This window comes from Pituophis catenifer, unplaced genomic scaffold (genome assembly GCF_029215685.1).
Source record: "Pituophis catenifer annectens isolate HBS135680 unplaced genomic scaffold, rPitCat1.0.hap2 SCAF_1, whole genome shotgun sequence".
NCBI classification, from domain to species: domain Eukaryota; kingdom Metazoa; phylum Chordata; class Lepidosauria; order Squamata; family Colubridae; genus Pituophis; species Pituophis catenifer.
In genome coordinates this window covers 137,827,485-137,853,251 of record NW_027256881.1, presented here as the reverse complement: position 1 = coordinate 137,853,251, position 25,767 = coordinate 137,827,485, and the positions used below count along the sequence as shown (strand labels likewise).

The following is a 25,767-nucleotide window of genomic DNA, read 5'->3' as shown; positions in this document are numbered from 1 at the left end:
CTTGTTAAGTGGATCACGATCCATTTTACAACCTTTTTGCCACAGTTGTTAAGCAGTTGTTGAGTTAATCTTGTGGCCATTAAATGAATCTGGCTTCCCCCATTGACTTTGCTCATCAGAAGCTGGCTGGGAAGGTCTCAAATGGTGATCATGTGATCATAGGGATGCTACAACAGTGTGTGAGAACCGGTCATGGTCACTTTTTTTAATGATCATTAAATCAATAGTTGTAAGTTGAGGACTACTTGTATTGTGACAACTGGGGAAATATTTGTAGGCACTCTAAGGCAGGGGTGAAATCCAGCAGGTTCTGACAGGTTCTGGAGAACCGATAGCGGAAATTTTGAGTAGTTCAGAGCTGCCCTGAGTCTCCGGAGAAGGGCGGCATATAAATCAAATTAAAAAAAAAACAAAAAACTGGCAAATACCGCCTCTGGCTGGTCCCAGAGTGGGGTGGGAATGGAGATTTTGCAATATCCTTCCCCCAGGAGTGGGGAGGGAATGGAGATTTTGAAGTATCCTTCACCTGGAGTGGGGGTGGAAATGGAAATTTTGCAGTATCCTTCCCCTGCCATGCCCACCAAGCCACGCCCACCAAGCCACCTTACATCCACCAAGCCACGCCCACAGAACCGATAGTAAAAAAAATTGAATTTCACCACTGCTCTAAGGGTACAACATCTCATATCCTGGTGAATTTATAAAGAATATTCACAGCCCTAATGGTCTGACCGGGCAGAAACCTTCCTGTTTTCTTCCCAGAGGTCCTGCCTGCTTCCTTGATTTCTGGGGTTTGCTTCTGAAATTATAAAAGCTAGACTTTCTGTCTTAAGTAGAGTGATGTACTTTTTCTTTACCATTTTCACTCAGGTGAAAAAAAATCAGCTTTGTCTGTGAGAAAGAGATTATGCTCTATGTTAAAGTGCTTTCTCTTAGAAGCCTTAGAGCCGTGATGGCGAACCTATGGCATGTGTGCCAGAGGTGGCACGCAGAGCCCTCTCTGTGGGAACACACGCCATCGCCAGCTGTTATGTTTTCCAACTGGTCTTTGCTGGAGCGCCAGAAAATGGCCTGAAAATGGCCCCAAAAAACAGGCTGTTTTGGGGCTGGTTTTTGGGCCAAAAACAGCCTGAAAATGGCCCAAAAACCAGGCATGCGCACACCAGCCAGCTGGTCTTCGGGTTTCCGGTGCTTCGGCGCACGCGAAGACCAGCTGGTTGGCGCGCATGTGCGTGGCAGAAAATCAAACACCACCTGGCCGGCGCACACATGCTCCCTGGCCAGCTGGTCTTTGCATTTCTGGCGCTCCGGTGCATGCACATGCACACACGTTCCGGTTTGGGCACTAAGTGCCGAAAAGGTTCGCCATCACTGCCTTAGAGTATAGATCCTGTTGAAGTGAGACTCAGTAATAAGTGATGCTTATCTAGGTGTGGGCTTCAAAATGCTTGTTGACTGCAGTTCCAAGATTTGAAATGTGGTTAAGATCTGTGTTAACACACGCCTTAACAGCATGATTCAGTGGGATTATGTTGTGCATGTAGATAATGGAATAGAATTCATGCTAGAGAGAAGGGTTGATGGAGGAAGCAAAATACCCCATTCTTAAATATAGATCAGGGATGTATTATTTCACCGAGTCTTCTGCTTCCCATCCCTCAGTATTTCAGTCAACTTCTCCACATTCTGGTAAAACTTTGAAGCTGTGTATCTTTTTAATTATATATAAAAAAAAATCTTCAGCTATCTTAGTCTATTTGGGAAAATGTTGTTTGAGGAACACTTTAGTAGGAGAAAACCAGTTCTGACTTTAAGAAATGCTTGTCTTTATAAAGCTCTGCATTTCTATATTAAGGGTGCATTCTTATAAACCATTGTGGAATTAGCAAAGAGATGAAAAATTGCAATTTCTTAACTTACAGAAAGTCTGAAATGAAATTTCTACTAAACAAAAGAAAGATAAATAGCTTTTTGCATCAGTGTTATGTATGTTAAATGGTTTACTGAGCAGAACGTTCATTTTTAATAATGTCACTCAGAGTGTATATAAAACTTTGATAGATGCTTTCCTGTTTGCATTTAAAGTGAAATGCAAAATACAGTTTGTACTGAAAATTGTGTTGTATATTCAAGAGGAAATTAGAATGAACTGAATTATAGCAGAGTGCAGGGTTTTAAATATCTCTAGTTTGTCAGCACACTTTCTTGTTTATTATACTGTACAGTACTTGCATCAACTTTCGTATAACTTATATTTAAGAAATTAAGAACATTTACATTTTCATATTATAGTCAGTCTTCTTTAAATTATAGGCTTTATTGTGAGAGATTGTTAATCTCTATGGCTCTTGAAAAAGGTTAAAATTATATAAAAATGTATAAAAAATTATAAGAGTGAAATTGAATCTGGGATTTCAATCCAAAAGTAGATTTTGTGGGGATGCATACACACACATCTAAATACATACATATATCTAAATATATCAAGAAAAACAATACTACATTTGTGTCTCTTATTCCAAGATAAAGCCTAGTGTCAGCTGGAACACTGACACTGAGACTTTTTATAGGGATGCCATGCTGAAATGCTTATAAAGTGCATTTTTATTATCATAGTTCATAAAAAAAACTATGTGGCTTTTTTTCTTTTGAAAGTTGCTTCTAGGCTTATCCAAAATGCAAAAACAAATGTCCTTGTTGATCAAAATTAAATTTGTAATACATATGGATTCCTTATGAAAAAGTTTGGTGAAGGAGGGGGGGAGGATATAATCTCCAAATATATTTGACAGTTCCTGTAATGGTAGATGGAATTTTAAGAAATAGGAGGAAGAGTCATTGCCAAGATAACAGTCAGATAAAAGAAATCTGACTCCAGAAATATAGAAATGTAATTTATTGACTTCATTACATCTGTATGAAAAGGATTCTTCAGGACAGCATTTTCATGGGATACAATAAGGATAATGCTTATTAAAAACATGATTTTAGAATGTCCTATATTTACTACGCTTGGGGAGAAAGTAGTGGGCTACTAAATGTGGCTGTGCAATGAAAATGAAAATTTTCAGAGGATAATATTCTGTTGAGTTACATACCTAATATGTGAAACTTAACAACTAGACATCATAAATGGATTTGTATCCATACTATAGATAAAAGGCAGATATTGCAACATTGGAAATATAAATATACATTATGACCCCATTTACTCCATTACTCAATTTATTCAGTGGGTTGAAGACAGGATTATATTTGCTGTTTATGAGCAGATTGCCTTTAGGTGTAGATTTTGTATGGAGATGTAAAATAAAATAGGGGACATCTTTATACAAAATATTTTAAAAGTGAGATTGTTATATTAAAGTAATATATTAATATTTGCACTAGATAATTATATATAGAATTGAAATGTGTTCTGTTGTAACAACATATAGATTGATTAATAGATGATAGATAGATAGGTGATGGATGGATGGATTTAATTTTATATTTCCTTTCTGTTCTATATTTTCACTTATATTTTAACAACACTTGTTATGAGGGGTTTTTTTGATAATATATATCTCTTTGTGTTTTGTTCCTTTTGATTTTCTTCTTTTTTATTTTAAAAGATATATATATATATATATATATATATATATATATATATATATATATATATATATATATATATATATATATATATGTGTGTGTATATGTATATGTATATGTATATGTATATGTATATGTATGTCTTTGGTTATTCGGGTTTTCTCCCGTGTAAAATTGGAAGTGTCTTGGCGACGTTTCAATGAAGTCTCATTCGTCATCTTCAGGCTGGTGTTTTCGGCTTCGTGTTTCTAGGAGCAATGTGTGATCGCAGCTGTTTCTTCCTTTTAACTGCCAGTGGAGATGTGAACTGATTGAGTGGGAGCTTGGCTGTGTTCTGATTGGGTGGAGGTGTGTTCTGATTGGTTGGGGGTTTGGCTGTGCTCTGATTGAAAGGGGGGTTGGCTGTGCTCTGATTGGATGGGTGTGTGTTCTGTTTAGGTGGGGGCTTGGTTGTGCTCAGGTTAGTCTGAGTTGCACTTCCAATTTTACGTGGGAGAAAACCCGAATAACCAAAAACCTACATACAAACATCCGCGAAAATCTCAGAAAACAAATATATATATATATATATATGAAAAGAAAGATAAAGGGGAGGAGGGACACATTCTTACTTGCAAAATTCTGTTACTATAACCCTATAATAATGGTAGTATTATTTTGTGTGTCCTTGGATTCCAAGTTTGGTCTGCCTTGGGATTCTGACAATAATCTTGCTGGCTCTTTCCCAGGCACTGAGGGTGGGGGAGGGAATGGGAATTCTACGATGGGAATTAAGTTCAATACATGTATATTTGGGTAAGAGTCTTATGGCACCTTGGTTTTAATCTTGTTATATTTTGTTATATTTTTCTCTGTTGCTGCTCTGAGCCTGCACAATATACAAATTAGATTGAGGTTTGTTTTAAAAAGATTTCTTAAAACATAATTATATTGATGTACATGTATCTGAAAGCTGTCCTATGCTGTCTGTTTCAATTTCTACATTTAAGAGTTTAGCAAGCATAAAAACATTCTATGATATTGACTGTGTTTTATTTTGTAGATTTTTACTGAAAGTCTTCTATGTTCAAGCCTGCTGGAGAATATCCATTTAGCTGGGCAAATGATGCACTGCAGTGTTTGGTCAATAGATCCCCCCGTTTCTAAAGGAAAAACGCAATACAGAATCAGCTATGAGAAAAGCATTGAATTAGTTTTGGCTGCTAGCAGAGAGTATTTTAATTCTTCAACCAGTCTGACTGATACTTGCATGGATTTGGCCAGGTGATCATATGTTTATTCTAATTCTCCCATCTCTACAATTAAAGTTATGGTATTTTTTTGTAAAAATCTTTTATACTATTATTAATTCTGTGCACTTCATGTTTTCTTTGCATTTCTAAGATTACTTGTCTTTATAGTAATGTTATTAATAGGTGCCGGGAACAAAATTAAATCAGAGAGTGATGACATAAAAATGCCATAATTTTAACCATTTTTTTTTAAAAAAAAATGCTAACTCAGCAGCTTTTAGGTGATCCCCTCTTTAGAAGATAGGAGAAGATATCTAGAAAACAATATGGTCCTTGTCTAACAGTGTGGTCTTTTTTCAGCTGTGCTTGTTTTAAGGATTGAGGTTGATCTTCATTGTTTCTAACACTTCTCCCAATTAGGAATGGAAATTTGTTACAAAGTCTTTGTAATCTTTGTTACAAAGGACACATTTCCTAGTATTGAGCTAAAGAGACTAGAACAGGGCTGTCAAACTCCCGGGCACAGGCCAGATGCATCAGGTACTGGCCATGCCCACACCCAGTTTAGCGAAGGGGGAAAAAGTCTCGATATGTCATGTGACGTAGCCATGATCACTTGAGTTTGACATCCCTGGACTAGAATGTATTGACTGAGCTGAAAGGTGAAAGGTTTATATGATTTGAAGAGATCCCAGAACACTGGAAAAATACAGAAATCTAGTGATTTTATTATTTGGGGGCGGAGGTGCCAGATTAATTGAGCCACACACAATAATTTGCATTGATTAGTCAGATAATATGACAGTTTTATATTTGGTAGTATTTCATAATAATAGACCATTGTGAAAAAAGGCTATAATATCTCAATATAAGAATGTGCCTTTCTGAATGCTTAAAAGAGGGAACCTAAAACAGTATTCTTAGTTTTTATAATCACTTCTTAGGTGGTTTTAAAAAATAATTTCCTTGTTACCAGTCACTAAAATTTGAATCCCTTCTTTTCTGTATTTGGTAAACTATAAGCACTGAGACTACTATGAAGCATGCATGCATTAGGACCTATCTCATTTTAATTTTTAGTGCATTTTGAAATGCTTCAAAGAAACCTAGAAATATTTATGTTCATTTCTATTGTTAATACTTGTTCCCCTCTCTTTGTTTCTGCAGTTTTTCTTTGTGCTAAATATTTTATATCTTTGTCCTTTTATATTTAGGATGGTATGATTTCCTCTTTGTGTTAGAATACAATGCAAATTCTTTTTCAGCCTTTTGCTGCACAATATTTAGAATTGGTCAACTCTACAAAGAATAGGAAGACTGTAAAATACTTCCATTTTCCGTGTAGAAAATTAATTTTACCTCAATTACTTTTACCATTTTAACATCCATGTTAAATATCTGCTTTATTTTCCAGGATTGAAATTCCTAATCTAGTGCTATTATTTAAATGCATTTTTCTCTAAAATAATAACTTGTATTAAATAAGTTCAAAACATAATAAAATATGTTTGTATCCTTTAAAAAGTAAACAGTGAAAAAGAGTACATAATTACAGGTACAATAAAAACATTAGGTTTTCTGCCGCTCAAGCACATTTTTCATAACATGCAAAATAAGATTTACATTCATTAATTTTAATATCAAGAACCTGTTTGCGTTTTTAATATAATTATTACAATTTTTTTCAATTTCATCTGGATTTAAGAGAATGCTTCCCTTTTCAACATATACCCTTAAAAATGCTAAACTATGCCTGTTGGTAAATGAATCATGCTTCCAAAAAAACTGTGTTCCCATAATAAAAGGATTGTACAAATAATTTGAAGTATGGTAGAGTTTTTTAGGGTGCAGAAAATGATGCAGTGAAGTAAGAAGTTTACATGTTCATACAGGTAGAGATTGTGAGAGCAGAAAAATGATACAGTTGCTTTGATGCATTGAAAATCGTCTTGTTCAAGCCTGCTGGAGAATATCCATTTAGCTGGGCAAATGATGCATTGCAGTGTTTTGTCAATAGATTCCCCCTGTTTCTAAAGGGAAAATGCAATAAAGAATCAGCAGAAAATGATACAGGTGCTTTGATGAATTGAAGGGAGCTGAATTTTGCACATTGTTACACATTGCAAAGTACCTCTTTTTAAGGTTTTGTTGAGTAACAGGCATTATTAATCAGCTATATTGCATAAAAAGATAAAGGTTTCCCCTGTCCAGTTGTATCCAACTCTAAAGGGTGGTGCTCATCTCCGTTTCTTAGCCGAGGGAGCCAACATTATCCAAAGATGCTACCCTGATCATGTGACCAGCATGACTATATGCCAAGTCACACAGAACGCTGTTACCTGCCCACTGAAGTGGTGCCTATTTATCTACTTGTATCTGCATGCTTTTAGAGCCCAGCATATTAACTGCTAGGCCACTGCATTCTCACATGCTATATTGCATAGGATAACATATAATCAAGAGATAACATTTTAAGAAGCTGCTGCAAGAGGTTCATTGCGCCCATTAGAGTATATTGTCTCCTGCATCCCTTCTCCTTTATTAGCTTCAGGATTTAGATACAGAATTGGACAGTTGGGACATGGAAAGATGCTTTCCTACATAAACAATACAATATATAGTTTAATATAAGTAGGTCATGAAACAAAATACTGCAAGCTAAGTGTTTCTTTTCAATAGTCTAGTCATTTATGTCTATTTTTTTATTTGAGTCAACTTTCTGTTAAATTAATTTTACTTGGAGAAAAAATTAGTCTTAAATTTCTCTCTTTTTTTAAAGATCTTGCTTACAGCTCATTACAGACTGTCCATCTGTTATTCAAGAAGAACTAGATCTTATTCGTTCTCTTAGTTACTTTGAAGAATTTGGTGTAAAAATTTTACCATTACAAGGTACAGTTTTGCTCTATCATTTCTATCTCGTATGTGGTTCTTTTTAGCAATTTTTGAGTAGGATTCATATTTGTGCAAGTAGTAGGTACATATTTGTGCAAGTAGTAGGTACAATCATTGCATTTCAGTACTCTAGTATAAATAAATCTGATTGGCTCAGTTATTTGCAAAAATAATATATTTCTGAAATCTTATTAAATCTAACTGACATATATGCCTTATTTACATCCAATTTATTTTGGTTGGATTTTACCAACATTTTCCTTTTAGGATATATTGCTCAATGTCCCCCAACCTTTACATTAAAACATTTAGGTTATATTATTAAAACCTAATAAAACAAAACAAAGCTAAAGAATATGCACTGTTTTCCATGGCTTATCCTCAGTCTGACAATAGCTTACTGTATGGTGCAATTTGTTATTTAATCCTAATATTATAGTTGCATCTGCTTTTCCCAGATACTTTGGAATCTAAAAATCCACATTTTTTAAAATCCAAAGTGTTTCTTATATTAATTAGCATAGCTCACAAGAAACTTACTCACTACCATAATATGACTAAAACTAGTTTATACAAAAACAAATTACTACTATATCTCCTTTAAAATATCCATACATTACTTGTAAATTCTTATCGCTACCACAGCCATACCACTTATATCATAACTTTGGTTCCTTAAACCTGTCAATCCTCTGTCTTGGAGAATCTCAACAGCTTCATGTAACCATTGGTGTCATCTTCATCATCTCAGCCGATTCATTCTTGCTTCATATACTTGTTTTATGATTCTTTCATTCTTTCTGTATGACCAAAGCAGTTCTACCTCTTTCATACTGTTTATTTACTTTTGTATTTAATCCATATTTATCATTCCTAAATTATTCTTGCCCCTATTGCTTCTTGTTTATGTTTTTAAATAATCAATTCATGCTGCATTCAACTTACTTCCACTTTTCTCCTGACATACATAGCCCTGCATTTTACCTGCCTTGATATTATCAGATATTGTCATATATCATCAGTCAGTCATACTTAATGATACATTTTTTGTTATTGTTGTTTTGTATTTATTTGCAAAAAAAAAAATAACACCCTTTCAGGAGTTTTTGATACTTCTGTTATTTGAAATGACTAATGTTACTATTGCTTTAAAAATCTGTTTAGTTTAATGAGTACAGAGGTCATTAATTACAGAGTCAGCTGTAGTGTTTGCAAAAACATTTTAAAATCTTTAGATTGTATATCATTATGAATTTATTTTTATACTTTAAAAACAGGGCACCATACAAAAGAAAGATACTGCCTGCAGGCTCATAAAGTAAACATAGAATATGAAAATCTAAAATTATTTATTGTGGAAAGTCAGAGTTAACTCCGGATTAACAAAGTGGAAACTAAAATGACCCTCCTGGATTGGGCTGCACTATCTCATATTTTATGTTTTCATATTTTCAATGTTTGGAAAAGAAATAAAGGTTCCAAACTGTTAACATGATGATTTTATCCTCCAAAGATGGAAGAGGCCCATTTATAACATATTTCCTAGAGTAAAATTTTTTGCCACATAAATGAAGATGTTCAATTGTGCTTTGAATTTGGGTTCCTCACAGCATTTGAAAAGGGTACTTTGCAATGCACATCAGTGTGAAAGAGGCAGTTTTTGAAGTAGCCAAAAAGCTGTGTCCTCTGGAAGGCTCAGCTGCTCCTCACATTTCTCCACATGTATGTATGTAACTGATCGTCTTCTGGTTCATAGTCCCAGCTAACGTATTGTCTGTGCCTTCAAAGCAATCACACTGAATCTCCCGGAGGATGTTGAAGCTTTAGCACTTCACAGAGAGATGCTTCATTTGCACCAACAAGGTTTATGAAACGCCAGTTGGAATGCTTTGCACAGGCCTACTTTAAATATACATTTACATTTATAGCGCTCATGAACATTTTACAAGTATCTGCCTCAAATACAATTTTATTGCATTTTTTGATAAACATATTTTCTCTCCAGTGCGCTTGTGTTCTGATCGACTCAGCCTTATCAAGGAATGTCTCTCTCGGCTGCCCACGAACTATAAGCAATCTGCCAAGCTTTTGGGACTTGCAAATTTGCTGAAGGTTGCAGGTAAAATATAAAATGATTTCCTAATTTGTGTTGGTTGTTTGTCACAGCCTTTTTTATTTATATCCAATGTCAGTGGGCACCCAAAGCTCCAGAGGACAAACACAAGCCCCCTGAGCCTTCAGGCAACCCACACATGAGTACACAAAGGTACTCTCAGGTCCTTCTCACACACTTCCCCGGGTCTACTATTACTCCTACTACTGTTATTAGGCTACTACAATTTGTGAGCCCTACTGCTAAAGAACCTTATGTCTGTCTGTTAGCCCTAGGCTGCTCCCAGTGGCTCTATTCACATTAAGTAACAGAAACCACTTTCCCTGTCACTCCCAGAACAACTCTGATGCTCCAGTTATTTCACCACAAACAAGAGCACCCATCATCCCCAGCTGCTTTTCTGCTCAGGTCCTCGCTGGGCAGCTGGACTGGCTAGGGAGAGGTCTTAAAGGGGCAGAGCGTAATAAACCCAGGTCAGTAGTGGGTTTCAATTTCGTTCGCTACCAGTTTGCCCGTGGAGGTGCACATGTGAGCAATGCTTCTGTGCAGAGATGTCCGGGCGGGTGGGCAAAGCCCACCACCGCCGCTACCAGTTTGCCTGTATATGGAAGGGTTCTTTTAATCAGTTTCAGAAAACTGTTTGATATATATTGCTCTTCTTTTTTTTCCCTGTCATTACCAAGTTGAAGGGAAGAATGATATATCTGTTTTACTCTCAAATTGCTCTGTTACCACTCTCACAGTGCTTGCTAATTAACATACATGAAACACAAGTTCCTGCCCTGCAATGTATACACTCTCCTGCCATTATAAAGAAGAAATACTTAATCTCTACAGTTGTAAATTTTAATGTGCAAAGCCAAGAAGGCTTTTAAAATGGAAAATGATAGAATGTAGTATATGTTTTGAATTAGTCTTATTGATCAATGAAAAGTTCCAGTGTCTCAGAATATCATTTCATACTGTTTGCTGATAAATTTATAGCAGTCCCAAGTAACAATTTCAAGTGGGCACTGTGCAAACATCTTATGTTTAGCTAAAAATGTTAGGGCTTTTTGCAAACACTTTCTTAGTATCAGCTATGTTGCATTATCATCCTCTTTTTCCTCTTCCAAATTTGCTTATCATTGGCCTTTGTCACCAAAGGTTTGTTCATCCTTTTGTTAAGCATAGTTAAGCATAGTATTTATATGATAATTCATGAAGTTTCAGATGTTTTTCAAATCTAGTGCAAATGAGATCTTGGGGAGTAGATAAGATGGATTTGTGAATAACTGAATAACTGTATTGAAAGCATCTTCTGAAGTACACTGAAGTGGTATGAGTAATGAAGAATACAGAGATTTTGAGAATAGACATTTCTCTTCTGCCAGAAGTGAGCAAATTAATTCACTGCTGTGATAAACATTAGTGTCAAAGTATGAGCGTACTCCTTTTATTTAACACAGAATTCAAGCCAGGTTTTTTATTACAAAAAATAATCATTCAAGTGCCCCTAGCCACTTCAGAACCTCTGCATTCTTCATTACTTGATTTCATCTTACAAGGTTCTTTATTTCCCTGAGAGAGCATGCTAACTCATTGTAATGTCTACATATTTATTTTGAATACCTTCCTAACTCTTACAAAAGATAACTCAGGATGCAAAGCACATCGTTAACACTGAGCTCCAGTAATCTTTTGCTAATTCCAAAAGTCTGTAATGACTCTTCTCCTCTTACAATTATAGCAATGTTTCACCTTAAATTGAAAGTATAGATCAGCTGTCTTGTTTTGATTTTTTTTTAAAAAAAAATATCTGGTCTTACTGATTAGTTTGTCACTCTTCTTTGAATTATAGTTTGCAGTCATCCTTAAATTAAAAACAGCTTCTTTAAAAAAAACAATAGGAAACCATTATTTTAAAATTCATTGAAAAATAATCTAAAACATTAGAAGATGCACTTTATTCTTGTTTTGAAGATGGAAAATAGTGTGTGTGTGGGGTGGCACTATGCTCAGGGATTATAATGCAAGATTTTTTTCCCCCAAGCAGCCAAGTAAGTCAGACTAATATCCATTAAATTCATATCCATTAAGGAAGACATTTTGTTCATCTTCTATGTTTCAGAAAGGTTTTTTTTAATAATAGAATAGACTTTTTTATTGGCCAAGTGTGATTGGACACACAAGGAATGTGTCTTGGTGCATATGCTCTCAGTGTACATAAAAGAAAAGATACGTTCATCAAGAATCATAAGAAACAACACTTAATGATAGTCATAGGGTACAAATAAGCAATCAGGAAACAATATCAATATAAATCGTAAGGATCCAAGCAATAAAGTTACAGTCATTTTGAGTTCATTTGGGGCCCAGAGCTATTGTAGAAATCTAATTATACTGTAAAGAGTTTCATTTTTAATTGAGAGGCGGTCAGCCCTTGGGAAATATACAAGAAAGATAGAAATCTATGAAATATTAGAAAAAGATTTTAACATCTAAAGTTCATGATTAGTTTATATAATCAAGGTGATTTACGGGACAAAGGACAATACAAGTTAAAATGGAAATAACAGTCTGCAATTATTTACAAAGAGCTAAAAAAAGAAGGATAAATGAATTATGTTAGCCTAGAAGGATCAAATTTAAGAACACTAGCTGTGTGTTGCAGAAACTTGGAAACCACTATCTCGAGTTGCACACTAGAAATAAACTAGATGTGGTAAAACTTGCATAACATCAGAATAATTTTTCATAAATATAATCCCATGCCAGTTTACTGTATTCAAGATTTCTGTTTCATCTGTTTACGAAAAATAAGGCCAAGAACTATCTGCTTTACTGTCTTTGTTAGCTTTCTACAATGTGGTGTCCTGCAGAGATGTTCAGTTGCAGATGTTCAGTTGCAGTCAACAACCATGGCTATTGCTGCCAAGGAATGACATAGAAGCCGAGCTTAACACCACTAGAGAGCATCATGTTAAGGAACAGTGGGTTATATTCTCATTATTTTTTACTGACGGAAGTTAAGAGAGACAGGAATTATTCTTCAAAATAAATTTTTATAGATTAACTCTATAATAGGTTTTTAAAGATAGCATTTCATGGCAGCTTCAGAGATGCTTAGCATTTAGCCTTCATGGAACAATCCTCAAAAGTGACCTGCCATTCATTTATTGCTTTTTAACCTTGAAAGGCATAAAGGCATAAATACTGCTCACATCTGTCTGTTATTAGGTGCAGGAATTGCTCCTGGAATCATTAATTATGAAAGTGCTTTTAAAATATTCTTTGTTTCAAAATGACTGTCAGCCCAGGTAGACCAGACAGGAAACATGACCAGAAGAGCTAATTCTACTTTATTGTCAGCCTGAGAAGTTAGGGAAGGTCCCTTCTGAGCCTTTTGTCCACCCATTATGCATCTGCAACAGTGGTGAAATTCAGCCGGTTCTATCCGGATCGCACAATCTGGTAGCGCCAGCAGTGGGAGGCTCCGCCTACCCACCCGGACATCATCATTTCTCGTTTTTTACCCTCTGTGTATGCACACAAGGCTCTGCGCATACATGGAGGAGGCGTGTGTGCTCACATTTGTGAAATGGTAGTGAAGGTAAGTGAATACCACCCCTCATCTGCAGGCTATGCCCTCTCCTGTCAGACCATTCCCTAGGAAGCATCTCTCCGGCTCCTTCCTCAAGGTCTTTCTTATATACCATTATAATGACAATGACAATCATGGGATTATTTTTTTTATATAAACTCTGTAATTAGTGATTATATGTAGTCTTTTTTTTCTAGAGGATGAAAAGAGGTTTCTATTTTGAATGGTAAAAGAACAGATGATCTTATTATTGAGGAAGATCTGAAGTCTGTATAGATGTTAGTTAGGTTTTGCTACTTGTATAGTACTTGTACCTTGCATGATGAGAGGATGTTTCCTAAGCACAAGATCTATGTGTCAGAGCACAGAAGATCATACCATACATCAATATGGTAACAATAAAGGTAATAAGTTGTGAAGAGGCTTCTGTCCATTTATCGATTGTATTTTGGTGTTTATCAGTTGTAATAGCATGACCTTTGTCCTGTATTCATCAATTGTATTAGAATTTTAAAAATGTGTGTTGTTGTTTTTTTATTTCTATGGTGTGCTATAATAATAGTACATCCAGAATTTTCTACAAATCATTGAATGCATTGGCTGTCCCGGTATCACAACTACAATGTTTATACCTTACGGTGTTCCCCTTCCCCAGCTGGCACATTGTTGCAATATTCTGGGAATATATTTCCATATATATCTACTGATTAATAACTTTGTGATAAGTGATACAGCTTGCTTTCTTTGTTCTTAGTAAATAAACTAGTTACCTTATTTTTTTCTGGCACACAGGCAATTTTTCAGAGGAAATATATCTTTCAACTTTGTTGCTTCTGTTTTTCCAGAGTTAACTAAGATTATATGCTGTGATTTAGCTTCTTGGAATTGTTCTCTAATGCCTAAATTTAAATTTAAATTTTACTTACAGAATTTATATCCCAATTTTATGTCAAAAAACTTGCTCAAATGGTAGATGCCAATTTTAGAAATTAATTTTGAAAACAAATTCCAATCAGAATAAACAAATCAGCTAAACATGCAATAAAGATATAATTAAAAATACACTGTTGGTTTCCACTAAAACCTAGATTCAGACAATACTTATGTGACTATTTTTTTTTTACTTCTTAATATATAGCACATGCTCCTTCCACTGCACTGTTCAATTTTTAATGGTTCTATGAACCTGTATTTGAAAAAGGGCAACATCTAAATATTCACTTGGCCAGTTATTTAAACTGGCATACAATGGTGCATACTATGTTGGTGCATACAATGTTGGTGCATACAATGTTCTTTAAACAGTAGACAAGACAGAATTTTCAGTAGTAAATGTCATTGGGTATTTTGGATAAAGCAGTTGTTCTGCATTTAAATGTCTGGCAACAAAGATGAGAAAACTACTGTAATGTTGAAGTTAAATATATTTTATTATATTCCTTAAATCTAGTAGTTTGACTTCCTGAAATATACATCTCAAGTAGTATAAGTATAAAACTTATAATTAGAAAATGATTTCACTTGAATAATTCCTTAATGTTTTAAATTTTTGAGGCCCAAGTAGTATGGTGAATATGTCTGATTAGAAGAATAAGAGCCGATTAATAAATCCACAAAGGATAAGAATTGGAGGACTCCACGGTTAGGCCTATAAAATTGTGTATACAATATAATCACACTGAATGATAAAATACCTACTTGCCATCCTATCAGGATCAAGAGTTACCATTAATCAATCAGTGAGCATTTGTATAACGAGGAAGTGCAGAGAATGGAGAATTATCACAGAACAATTCAAGTTTGTCTGGTACTTTACTTCTTGCAAGACACAAGGTAGCAGAATAAAAGATAAGATGTCGGTTTGGTTTGGTTTTGCTGTATTATCTTGATCTGCACTCAAACTCAATTAAGAAAAAGCAATTTCTGCCACATCTGAATGTGTCACTTTCCTGTCAAATAGAAGTAATTGATAAATTTACTGTGTTGGTAAATTTTGAATTAATTATATCAATTTGAGTTGTCTTGAGCGGCATGCTGGCCTAGAAGTGGAGCTCTCGCCTTACAATTAGGAGGCTGTGAGTTTGATCCTAGGTAGCAGCAGATATTTCTTTCTGGGCACCAAGAGGAAATATCTGCTGTAAGCTCCACTTAGGCATCAGGAAAGGCATCCGGCAAGTAAATACTCAGCTCCATTCAGTCACCCCGACTCCATCCAGATGCAAGGGATTATAGAGTCCTTAAAAGAAAAAAAATCTATTTGGGTTGTCTTGAAAAGTAGGTAACATTGTCATTTGTTTGTAATATAAAATATTGTCTGATTTTCTTAGATGGGGGAAGTTGCTTAGTGCTCTCTGAGCTTGGTTGTTTCTTTGTAGACATTTCAATACACACCTGGTAACATTATCAAAGCATGCCTATTTTTGGTATGCTGTATACATTTTACTTTTTTTGTTGTTGCTGTTATATTCAAGAAACCTATGGCTGCATTCTTATATACCATTAACCAATTACTTTTGTAGCTGTCTATTCCATTTTTAATTATTGTGAGGCAAACCACTAAGAATATAAATTGTTGTTGTTAGTTGCAAAGTCGTGCCCGACTCATCGCGACCCCATAGAAAACATTCCTCCAGGCCTTTCTGTCCTCTACCATCCTCTGGAGTCCATTGAAGCTCACGCCGACATCCTCTGGAGTCCATTGAAGCTCACGCCGACTGCTTCAGTGACTCCATCCAGCCACCTTATTCTCTGTCGTCCCATTCTTCTTTTGCCCTCAATTTTCCCAGCATTAGATTCTTCTCCAGTGAGTCCTTCCTTCTCATTAAGTGGCCAAAGTATTCGAGTTTCATCTTCAGGATCTGGCCTTTTAAAGAGGAGTCAGGGTTGATCTCCTCTAGGACTGACCGGTTTGATTGCCTTGCAGTCCAAGGGACTCGCAGGAGTCTTCTCCAGCACCATAGTTCAAAGGCCTCAATTCTTTGGCGCTCAGCCTTTCTTATGGTCCAACTTTCACAGCCATACATTGCAACTGGGAAAACCATAGCCTTGACTATACGCACTTTTGTTGGCAGGGTGATGTTTCTGGTTTTTAGTATGCTATCTAGATTTGCCATATAAATATATATATATATATATTATTTTCTAGGTGATGACCAGATGGAGAGAAAAGGACAGGTTTTGATACTTTTAGTGGAACAAGCACTCAAATATCAGGATTACAAAGCTGCAAATATGCACTGTCAAGAACTTATGGCTTCAGGTAGAGTATATCTGTACCCCATCCATAGGTAAAAATGATGATAAAAACGATCTTGGGGATTTTCTAGAATCTAAATTGTATAAAATACCATGTTACTTTTCCCCTGAAACTTAATTAGTGCCTATTATTTGTTATTTCTTTAAGGGATGGGGGCTTCCCCACCACTCTTAAGGAGGCAGTGGTTCGTCCCCTCCTCAAGAATCCTGATCTGGATCTGGCCTCCCTGAACAACTTTCGTCCCATCTCCAGCCTTCGCTTTATAGCGAAGGTTGTTGAGTCCGTTGTGGCATACCAACTTCCGCAATTCCTGGATGAAACGGATTACCTCGACCCGTACCAATCAGGCTTCAGGTGCGGACACAGCACGGAAACGGCATTGGTCGCCCTGGTGAATGATCTCTGGCGGGCCCGGGACAGAGGTTATTCCTCTATCCTGATCCTACTTGACCTCTCAACGGCTTTTGATACCATCGACCATGGTATCCTTCTGCAACGGCTCGGGGGGCTGGGGGGGGCACTGTTTTACAGTGGTTCTCATCCTACCTCTCCGGTTGTATGCAGTTTGGGCAGGGGGGCAGAGATCCTCTCTGAAGCCCCTTATTTGTGGGGTACATCAGGGATCGGTTCTCTCCCCCTTGCTCTTTAACATCTATATGAAGCCGCTGGGTGAGATCATTCGTAGTTTAGGGGTGGGGTATCATCAGTATGCTGATGATACCCAACTTTACTCCGGACCAGCCCGGGGATGCCCTTTCTATGATGTCTAAGTGCCTGGAGGCGGTGCGGGTTTGGATGGGTAGAAACAGGCTCAAACTCAACCCCTCCAAGACAGAGTGGCTGTGGATGCCGGCGTCCCTTGATCTAGCGCCCCCATCACTTCTGATAGGAGGGGAGCTGCTTACTCCCTCGGAAAGGGCTCGCAATCTTGGCATCCTCCTGGATTCGCGGCTGTCCTTAGTTGATCATCTGACGGCCGTGACCAGGGGGCTTTTGCACAGGTTCGCCTGGTGCGCCAGTTGCGGCCTTTCCTAGATAGGGATGCCCTCCGTACAGTCACTCATGCTCTCGTCATCACTCGCCTGGACTACTGCAATGCCCTCTACATAGGGCTGCCTTTGTGGTGCACCCGGAGGCTCCAACTGGTCCAGAATGCGGCCATGCGGGTTGTTACGGGAGCTTCCCGTTACTCCCGGGTTACACCTCTACTGCGTGAGCTGCACTGGTTGCCGATGGTCCTCCGGATCCGCTTCAAGGTGCTGGTCCTTACCTATAAAGCCCTACATGGCATGGGCCCGGGGTACTTGCAGGACCACCTCCTATCGGCCTCCCACCGCCCTGTGCGTTCACATAGGGCTGCCCTCCTCAGGGTGCCATCGGCCAGACAATGTCAGCTGGTGGCGCCTAGAATGAGGGTGTTCTCTGTGGCTGCACTGACCCTCTGGAATGAATTACCCGCTGAGCTCCGGACGGCCCCTGACCTCCGCTCTTTCCGCACTGGCCTGAAGACATGGCTTTCTCAGCAAATCTCTTGATCTGATGGGAGTTATTAGTTCTAATTGTTGGGATTTTTAATTTTCTAATTGGACTGTTTTAGCATTAATTTATTGTCTTGTGTTTTATTGTTGTGAGCTGCCCTGAGTCCTTTGGGAGAAGGGCGGCATATAAATGTGAGTAAAATAAATAAATAAATAAATTTCTGAGGTATTTGTAGATAATAAGCTATGACATCCTTCTAATCTGGAAGATTCTTGTTTTCTAGTGCAGAAGCCTTAAAACCAGTTGTTGTCTTTTTTTTTTTAATGGGAAACAGCATTTGTATGTTGAGTGAAAGAAGGTGTATTCTAATGAGAGTTGGATATTACATCTCATGGGACAGCAAGATGGGCAACATATAAATTTAGCAAATAAATTAATAATACTGTATAGAAGGAGTTATTGAGGATGGAATGATGAGTGAAGAATATAGTTAATACATTATCTATTTCCATTCTGTGTTCCTTTTTGCAATATCCATGGCAGGATACTCTAAAAGCTGGGAGGTTTGTAGCCAGTTAGGACAATCAGAAGGATATCAAGATATGGCAGTTCGGCAGCAGCTCCTGGCCTATGCTTTGACACACTGTCCCCCAAGTGCCATAGAAATGCTATTGGCAGCAAGCAATATTCTACAGACCGAGGTATTTCACAATTTTCTAAAGTCCTATTTACTGCCTGACTAAAGAATAACAAGTTTCAACTTTATGCTGGTAGAATATGGTACTGATTGCTTTGAATAAAATACTTAAATAGCAAAACAAAGCCAAAATGGTATTCATGGGTTTGTTTTGCTCCTTGCATAAAATTCTATTTTCAGTCAATAATACTAAAAAAAGACCAGATGTTAAAAGCACATTCTTATTTGACTAATCAGTAAATGGAATGGGGAAATACCTAATATTACAATTTACAATGGTGTGTGTGTGTGTGTGTGTGTGTGTGTGTGTGTGTGTGTGTGTGTATTTTAAAAAGTATCCGTATCTTTAGGAATTGATTGGGGGGAGAATGGAATAACAACGATAAAACTTGATAATTTTGGGTATTGACACACCCTTAGCTTTTTGTTATGCATAAATATATCATCTACACTTCTTCAAAAACCATTGTAGGTTTGTGGATGACTTGTGGGGTTTACTGATAACATTCATCATTTCAAAAAAAGAAGCAAAACATCTAAAATAGCCCCCTTTTTTTATTCCTGCATAAGTTTGTAGTAGTGGACGCAGAAGAGTGAGAGGAGCAAACTAACTGGTCAAGGGCATTTATGGTTTACAAAGAACCATAAGTAAGGTTTTTTTATATTCATTCAAAGTGTTATTGCATTGTAATTTTTGCCATTATCCATACAAGATTTCCACTTAACTTTATCCTTTCTTTGTTTATTCCCATTTATTGTAATATGAAGAGTAAATGTAGCCATTAGTCATAGGAATTACATTTTATTATTCCAGTCTTTCCTAAAAGGAAATTTATTAAATGATGACGGTGAAGATGAAGATATGTGAGCCCAATAAAAATGTAGAGTTTCCAAAGCTTTCTGTTGCCATGAAAATAGTAATCTGGAGAGGTCTTAAAGTAAATGCAGTTTTATTTCTGTTTCTTATTATAGATTCTGCAGCCGTATATGTATTTATGTTCTTTCTAAGTTAATGTAATCACCTGTAAAATTCTTGCTTCTTGTACAGTTTGTTCTTCACTTTCTTTTTTTACTTATATGCATTGCTTCTCATGATATGCATAGAATATATTATATAGGCTTCTTCCCCCCCTCCCCCCGCCTATTATTTTAAATGATTACAGGAAATGCATAGATTCTGATTTTTCATCAGAATTTCATCTGGAAAACAATTTAAATTATTTTTGAGAGGAGGGGGGTGCAAAATGGTCATTACCATATTCAGTCTTGATTTGGCCTGAATGATTTTTTAAATTTCACCAATGGGTACTTTAACAAAATTTGTAATTTTATTTGTAGGTTCTTTATAACACAGTCAACTACAAAATACGACCTTCTGAAAAGGGAGAAAATGTAAACATTTCCCGATCATCAGTTGGAATGAAATTAGAATGTCCTCCAGAGGTAAAAATTTTTATATAATACTGTTCCCCCCCTAATTTCATTTCCTTCAGAATTAACATTAGTTTCTCAAAAATAGCTTTTAATTTCTTTCTTTTTTCCTACGTCCTTTTCACTTAGTCTCTCACTTCTTCATACTTCTCAGCTTGACTTTGACTCACTTTGCTTCTCAGCTTGACTTTGACTTTGCTTCTTGAGTTTTTTTCTCTTAGCTTTTCTATGTTCAAAGCCTGGCTCTGAAGTTCTCCATTGCTTAAATGTCATGCAGTTTGTATGACTTAATATAATTGCACTGAGCCAATCAGTAAGACCAAGGTATTACAATACAAGCAGCATATTGAAAAAAAGGAACACTTTGGGAGTTTAGTATGGATTTCTTATTTGTTTCTATCTGAGGGATTGGAATATATGACTGAAGGGAGGAGTAAGAAAATTGCAAAACCAGTACAGAGACTGCCCCATTTGAAAATGAAAGGGATAGTTCTGAAATGAGAGAGCATAGAATAGAAATATTGTCCCACCATTTTTGCTGCCTCTATTCAGAAGAGGCAAATGGAAAAGTGTATGTGTTAGTTTTTAATGAGGAAGAAATGGAAATGGAAGCTGCCCCAAGTAGGAAGTGGAAAAAATGAAGACATGGGAATTTTTAACAAGAAAGAATTGGAGATGGAAGGAAAAGTGGCAACCTACTCCAGTTTCTCAAACTAAATTTGGAGGGCAAGGTGAGACAGAAAATAGAAAAGATAAGTAATAGAAGGGTTGAAGTAGGCAAGATAATTCAACATTAAGAAAACTAAGATCATTGCATCCCACCCTCTCAATTCCTGGCAAATAGATGGGGAAGAAATGGAGGTATTTTTATTAATTAATTTTTAGTGACAGATTTATTTTCCTGGGCTCCAAGATCACCACACATGGGGACTATAGCCAAGAAATTAAAAGACGCTTGCTCCAGGGGAGGAAAACTATGGCAAAGTTAGACAGCATACTAAAAAGCAGGGAGACATCACCTGACAACAAAAGTATGTATAGTCAAGGCTATGGTTTTCCCAGCTGCAATGTATGGCTGTGAAAGTTGGACCATAAGAAAGGCTGAGCGCCAAAGAATTGAGGTCTTTGAACTATGGTGCTGGAGAAGACTCCTGCAAGTGCCTTGGGCTGCACGGTGATCAAACCAGTCAGTCCTAGAGGACATCAACCCTGACTGCTCTTTAGAAGGCCAGATCCTGAAGATGAAACTGAAATACTTTGGTCACTTAATGAGAAGGAAGGACTCACTGGAGAAGAGCCTAATGCTGGGAACAATTGAGGGCAAAAGAAGAAGGGGACGACAGAGAATGAGGTGGCTGGATGGAGTCATTGAAGCAGTCGGCGTGAGCTTCAATGGACTCCAGAGGATGGGAGAGGATAGGAAGGCCTGGAGGAAAGTTGTCTATGGGGTCGCAATGGGTTGGACATGACTTCGCAACTAACAACAAGGCAAGATAGAAATCAGTAGTTCCCAGGCCAGAAGTTGCTATCTAATAATACAATAACTGATTGGCTTTAAAGCTACAAAACATCATGCCAAGTATCCATTAATACCTACCCTCTTTGAGCTAGTCACTTAAGCCTTAAGTCATTTCACAAATTTGTCAGGCAAGGAGGCAGCTACACAGATGCTGCAGGATCTTGGTTAAAGAGTGGCATGAGGACCAGTGGTGCTAGCAGATTCTGTCTCATTTGTTAGGTAAGCTAGTTCATCATCTGAGCTAAGTGATGCATTTGAGTTGACTTGGAAAACAAAATGTTGTTGACTTGGTCACTAGATAGTGGTTTTTGCCAGGAGGTCAACACCAATCAGTTAATCCTTGAACCATAGTTGTGTGTCTCCTTCCATGGAAATAGAAACAAAGATTTGGCCTCAGACTATAAATCTTCTTGATTGGGCCTGGTGGTAAATTAAAGATCTTCTGATGTTTCATGGCTTAGCTTAACTTCTCAGCTTGATCAAACCTGGCAAGGAGGCAGTGGGTAGAAATTAGTGCATAAACTATTAGATCTGAAAAGATCTTTTAAGAACCTGCAGAAAAAGAAAACAATTTTCCTCTTGAATTACCTCTTCCCTAGCCTAAGCTTGGCTGCTGTCATACCGTTAAATAATTTATGCTATTACTGTAATGTATTCAAGAGATACTTGACGAAAACCAAGAAACAATGCTTAACTATAAGTTGGTATTTATTGTTTGTTAATGCTAAAGGTAATAATTGAGGAAATTTTTTGAACATAAAGTAAAGGATGCAACTTCATTTTTAATCCACTTAATACTTACATCTCTTTTTTAAATAAGCAAGGGATTTTAATTTATCTGTTCTATTATATTTCATTATATGGAAATGAAATTATTGTGCATAGGAGGTGTAGAACATAGTTGCTGTCTTTAAATACCCATTTGTTTTTTAAAATGTTTCTTGAAATACATACAGAAATGACCACTTGTTTTCTGTATAGATTCTGTTGCAATTAACATAGTATAGAGTCAAAGCCACCTGTAACACCCAGCTTCAAATAAATTCCTATAAAATCTTGGATACAGTTATTACTGATTTTACACTGTAATAGGAAAGGGAAAAATGAAATACATGATAAAGATATTTATTACATTTTAATTAAATTATATTAAATAATTTAATGCATTGCAGTTTCTTTTCCTGACTCCACTAACATTTTGAACAGCAAAAGTGTCTTCTGGCCTGCAGAAGTTTCTGCTCCCCAAATCACCAGCAAATATGAAACAAACAAAATGTTTAAAAGTTATGATATTTATGTAGATACTTACCAAGCACATCTAAATTATATTAAAGTGACCAAAATATTTTTACAATCCCCAAGGCATGTCACAACTTTTGAGCACCCGTAATGTTTGGAAATTGGAAGTTGAAAAATTTGACACGCCCTAAATGTCAGTTCATTAAAATTAATGTGTGTGTGTGTATGCTTATGTGATTCATCACCACCGAATCTAAATAGATTTTAGGTGATAAACATATACAGGGAATGATAGCATGTACGTGGAGAAGGTGATTTTATTTTTGTTTTGTTGAATAAGTCCATGGGTTATCTAGAATTTTTGTGAATTTTATAAATATAGTTTTGAAGGGTTTAAGATGCTGTAAGAGTCTCTCCATGATGCAAAAGAAAATTCTGTTAATTAATTAATCGACTGATTTGAAGAACACTACAGTCCTGTCATTTTGGAAGATCTGTATTCTTTGGTACAAACAATGCGTACTTGCTGTAGGTTTCTTCCATTTGAGGAAGACAGATAAAAGGAAACATTGGGATGATGAAAATTGTCAGAGGCAAATTTATTTTTCACGGAATGGGAATATAGAGCAAGCATAAGAAATCTACTATAGTAGATGAGCAGGCTGAGCCTGAGGGAGGGGTCAAGTGTGTCATCAGTCTTAAGTCCCTTTGCTCCCACAAGAGATCTAAGTCCAGCCCACCTTAGAATTCCATTGATTCTTATCTACCACCAATTTGATCATTAGTAATTCTGATTCTTGTAGAGAGTGTTACATGCAATAAACCTGGATTCATTTGAACCATATTGACTGGAAGCTGGAAGAAAAAGTGTAGGTGTAAGACTCATCTTAATTCATAACTGTGTTTAAGAGAAAAGCTCTTATTTCTGTACATTGCTTTTCTTTTAAAAAATTAAAAATGAACTAAATGATTTTACAGAAATAAAATCAGTTAAACCAGCAAAGAACTAGATAATATGTGTCATCAGCTATGGATTTTCAGTTGCTCCTACTTATCATAATTATCAATGTCACATATTTCAGTGGGTCTACTTTAAGTAACAATAGGTTTGAAATTTTTAATCAAGGTTTCTTTAAGCTATAATTAAAATATGTTTTGCAAACCAGTTAGAAATATAATTAAAAGATAATATCTTGACTCAACAATATTCTCTCTTGCACGCTCTCTTTCTCTGTAACAACTATGTAATCTAGATGTAACAACCATGTAATCTGACAAAGCAAGAAATCAGGTTTAATTTTTTTTAAAAAAAATACTTAATAAAGCTATCTGATTCCATTACAGTTCTGATCTGCATACAATATTTAAATGAAAAAAGTAATGTTTAAAAGGTTCTTTGGATTGATGTCAAGGGAGTGAGGGAGACCAACCTTGGTGGGGGGATAGTTCCAAAGAGCAAGGCATACTTCTTAGGTCCCATTAGATAACACTGTTCAATAGATGCAACTCCAATTCTCCCTTATCATATAGAAATTATGGAAAATGGTTTTCCCTCAGATAACTAGATCCTATGTCTCAGAGGGCTTTATGTATAACTACCAGCACCTTGAATTGCATCATGAAGGGGCTACCCTTGAAAAATGTTCGGAGACTACAGTTGGTCCAGAACGCAGCTGCGCAAGCTGTCATGGGTGCACCTAGGTACACCCACATTACACCAATTCTCCACGAGCTGCACTGGCTCCCTATTGGTCTTCGGTCACAATTCAAGGTGTTGGTTATTACCTTTAAAGCCCTACATGGCTCAGGGCCAGGTTATCTTCGAGACCGCCTTCTGCCACATAGCTCCCAGCGACCAGTAAGATCTCACAGAGTTGGTCTCCTCCGGGTCCCGTCAGCTAAACAGTGCAGGCTGGCAGGCCCGCAGGGAAGGGCCTTCTCTGTGGCGGCCCCAGCTCTCTGGAACCAGTTACCTCCTGAGGTCCGGACCATCCCCACCCTATTGGCCTTCCGAAAAGCGGTGAAGACCTGGCTTTTCCGGCAGGCCTGGGGCCATTGATCTCGCTCTTGTGAAGAATGGCGTGAATGAGTTTTTAATGTTTTTAATGTTTTTAATTTTTAAATGTTTTTTATAATGATTTTTTAAAATGTATTGTGAGCCACCCTGAGTCTTCGGAGAGGGGAGGCATATAAATTGAATTAATTAAATTAAATTATATTAAATGAACCCTACCAGTAACAAGGCTGCTCATGAAGCAGAAGGTTTACATGGCCATGCTGTGCATGCCAATAGATGCCTGTCTCAGATGAAGCTTCCAAGTGGTCTTCAAGAGCAGCTCCATATAGAACACATTGGAATAATTCATGAAAGAGGCACGTGACCAAGGCACGAGTACTTGTCCAAAGGACATCCAGGTCTAAGGTCATAATTAGGAAATTAAGAAATATTTGTGCAAAGGTTTTCCCGGCCAAAGCTGCCACCTGCTGTTTGAGCAGGAGGTGTGAGTCCAAGGAGACCCTCCAAAATTGCATGCCAGTCCCAAAAGAAGTCCAGTCTTATTCAGTTCTAACATTTCCAGTTCTGAGTATTCCAAATTCACACAGCTATTTAGTCTTATAGTGTAAATCTAACCAAATCTTGTTATAAATCAGGCAGATCCCTAGATGGCATCCAGCTTGCCTTCCAAATATATACGTTATATAGGATCAAATGAGATGTGTGATTTTTT

At 36.8% G+C, this 25,767-nt stretch overlaps 1 protein-coding gene across 1 annotated transcript in view; it reads left to right on the top strand.

Moving 5' to 3' along the window:
- Positions 1-25,767, top strand: part of NBAS (NBAS subunit of NRZ tethering complex) — a 151,367-nt gene that overhangs the window by 65,844 nt on the left and 59,756 nt on the right. Inside the window, exons 30-35 of the mRNA XM_070955550.1 lie at positions 4,637-4,857; positions 7,606-7,718; positions 9,727-9,840; positions 16,563-16,676; positions 18,696-18,853; positions 20,188-20,292. Of these exons, the coding sequence (XP_070811651.1) occupies positions 4,637-4,857; positions 7,606-7,718; positions 9,727-9,840; positions 16,563-16,676; positions 18,696-18,853; positions 20,188-20,292 (825 nt within the window). The remainder of the gene's footprint in view (positions 1-4,636; positions 4,858-7,605; positions 7,719-9,726; positions 9,841-16,562; positions 16,677-18,695; positions 18,854-20,187; positions 20,293-25,767) is intronic.